Genomic DNA, 2,986 nt, shown 5'->3' with positions numbered 1-2,986 from the left:
ATATCCCCCAATAGATGTTCCACCTGTTTCAACAGATGGACCACCAATACCACCACCAATGCCACCAAGACCGCCAATACCATCACCAAGACCACCACCACCAATGCCACCAAGACTGCCAATACCATCACCAAGACCGCCACCACCAATGCAATCAATACCAATAATAACATCACCACCAAGACCACCAAGACCACCACCAATGCCACCAATACCTGCACCAAGGCCATCAAGACCACCAATACCACCACCAATGCCACCAATTCCAACACCAAAACCACCGATACCACCAATACTGACACCACCACCACCATCCACCAACAATACCACAAACACCATCCAACAATACCACAACAGTCAACAAAATACTGTGATAAAAACTAGGATTTTCTCGGGTTCTTCCTATATTTTTTTAGCATTAAAACTCAAAATTGTTAACCTATTCTCAAAGATAATACAACTAAAAATCTTATTTTTCATCATTAACTAAAAAACCCTAATTTTTATAACAAATAACAAATGTAGAACTCTTCTCAAACTCTGTTACGTATGAAGACAGAGAAAATAACGGATACAAGTGAGAATAAAGTCGAAAATAACAACTATGTGGTAAAAAATGAAAAGAAAATCGATCTGTTTTTGAGGGTTGAGCAATATGTTGAGTAGTTGTTTTTTGTATTATTGAGAGAGATAGAAAAGAGCAATAACTCAAGATTTGAAATAATGAAATATTTTTCCCGCAAATGAATGATTTGTATAGGTTGATTTGTATTTTTGGAAAAGAATGACAAGTTTTGAAATTATTAATTTGGTCCAAATTGATCTTAATTATTTTTTTAAATTTTAAAAGATATGAATCATTTCAACTCAGAGTGATCGATCGATGACTCGGGTCAGGAGGAACGAAATACCAATATCATGCAATTGCAAAGACTCAATTGAAGTTGTAGTTGACTTTGTGTACTCATCCCTAATTATAGCTAAATCAATTAAGGTATTATTTTAACATTAATTTAATATGAATTGTTTCAACTCAAAGTGATCGATCGATGACTCGAGTCGGGAGAAATGCAATACCAACATCATGAAATTGCAAAGACTCAATTAAAGTTGTAGTTGACCATATGTAATCATCCCCAATTCTAGCTAAATTAATTTAGGTATTTGATTAACATTAAGTTAATATGAATCATTTCAACTCAGAGTGATCGATCGACGACTCGGGTTGGGAGGAATGTAATACCAATATCATGCAATTGCAAAGACTCAATTGAAGTTGTAGTTGAACCTATGTACTCATACCTATTTCTAGCTAAATAAATTTAGGTATGAACTTAACGTTAAGTTAATATGAATAATTTCAACTCAGAGTGATCGATCGATGACTTAGGTCGGAAGGAATGCAATACCAACATCATGTAATTTCAAAGACTCAATTAAAGTTGTAGTTGACCCTATGTACTCATCCTTAATTCTATATAAATTAATTTAGGTATTACCTTAACATTAAGTTAGTATGAATTGTTTCAACTCTAAGTGATTGATCGGCGACTTGGGTCAGGAGTAACGCAATACCAACATCATACAATTGCAAAGGCCCAATTGAAGTTGTATTTGATCATATGTAATCATCCCTAGTTCTAGCTAAATCAATTTAGGTATTAGCTTAAAATTAAGTTAATATGAATTATTTCAACTTAGAGTGATCGATCGACGACTTGGGTTGGGAGAAACGCAATACCAACATCATGCAATTGCAAAGAATAATTGAAGTTGTAGTTGACCCTATGTACTTATCCCTAATTCTAGCTAAATCAGTTGCAAAGAAATCTGTTGTAACAGATGACTGAACTGTAATACCCATGGAAATTTTTCGTTGAAATTTTGTGCGTAAACGTGTTGGGTTCTATATTTTAGAATAAATTATAAATTTTTTGTGCAGAATATATTATATTATGACCCACCATTTCATAGATTATCAAATAATCTTTCTAAAAATATGTGGATCATCCAAAACTGACACCCGAGCGACGAGTTATGAACATTCCGATCGAAACATGAATAGTAGTGAACAGTAAAACGTGTAAAAAAAAGTACTGAGGCCTAATGTATTTTTACTCCAACTTTAAACGATCATAACTCCTTGTACATAATGATCTGGGTGATCTACTATATATCAACAAAAATCTCTGCGAGTTTTCTTTCCGATGAAATTGGTTTTATCCAAGTTGTCTATCGGAGAAAAAATTTATGGTCGATCTACTTCAGCCTATCAAAAGTGAATTTTTGGGTCAACTTCAAATGATCATAACTCCTCGTACACAATAATCTGGGTGAGATACTATATATCAATGGAAAGATATGAGAGTCCTCTTTCTAATGAAATTAGTTTCATCCAATTTGGATATTGGAGTAAAACATTATGGTTGATCTACTTCAGACTATCAAAATAGTCCATCAAAAGGACAGATTCTAGAATTAGTTGATATTTAAGGGTATTTTGATCATTATGCCTTCACTTCATGGATGAAAATTATCCATTTATACCTATATTGAGCCATAAAATTCATGTTCTTCCATAAAAAATATTGAGAGAACTAAACCCTAGGTCCATTTTGAGCTCTAAATATCTTTCAATTTCACCGTAGAAATTTAAATTTGATCCAATAATTGAACTCATCATCTCGAGACCTTCGAGGAGAACTCCTTATTTGTGTGAGTAGGATTCCATAATCAAGAGGTCAATTTCAAGGTATGTGTAGTTTTTCAACAAGAAATCTCTTTCGTTCTTGTGCCCAAAAGTAATTTTCTTTACAAAGGCATGATTTTTATTTGATTTTTATGAATTTGAAGCATGAACGCATATCTTATGATGATTATTATGAAATCTTAATTTTTATGATTTTGAAAGATGAATTTACATGTGTGGAGATATAAAGCATAAATCTTGAACGATATTTATCATGATTTTGATATTTGGGTCTTG

The 2,986-nt window shown here is 33.0% G+C and overlaps 1 protein-coding gene across 1 annotated transcript in view; it reads right to left on the bottom strand.

Annotated features, from left to right (window-relative positions):
• The window catches only part of LOC124887088 (glycine-rich protein 23-like), an 8,046-nt gene extending 6,539 nt beyond the window's left edge, over positions 1 to 1,507 (bottom strand). Inside the window, exons 1-2 of the mRNA XM_047396267.1 lie at positions 1,500 to 1,507; positions 51 to 295 (exon numbers count right to left, since the gene is read on the bottom strand). Coding sequence (XP_047252223.1) covers positions 51 to 295; positions 1,500 to 1,507 — 253 coding nt within the window. The remainder of the gene's footprint in view (positions 1 to 50; positions 296 to 1,499) is intronic.
• Between the last annotated feature and the right edge of the window lie 1,479 nt (positions 1,508 to 2,986).

The sequence above is a fragment of the Capsicum annuum genome, chromosome 9 (genome assembly GCF_002878395.1).
Source record: "Capsicum annuum cultivar UCD-10X-F1 chromosome 9, UCD10Xv1.1, whole genome shotgun sequence".
In the NCBI taxonomy this organism is placed as follows: Eukaryota; Viridiplantae; Streptophyta; class Magnoliopsida; order Solanales; family Solanaceae; genus Capsicum; species Capsicum annuum.
Note: the sequence above shows the minus strand (reverse complement) of the source record. Positions and strands in the feature narration are given on the sequence as shown.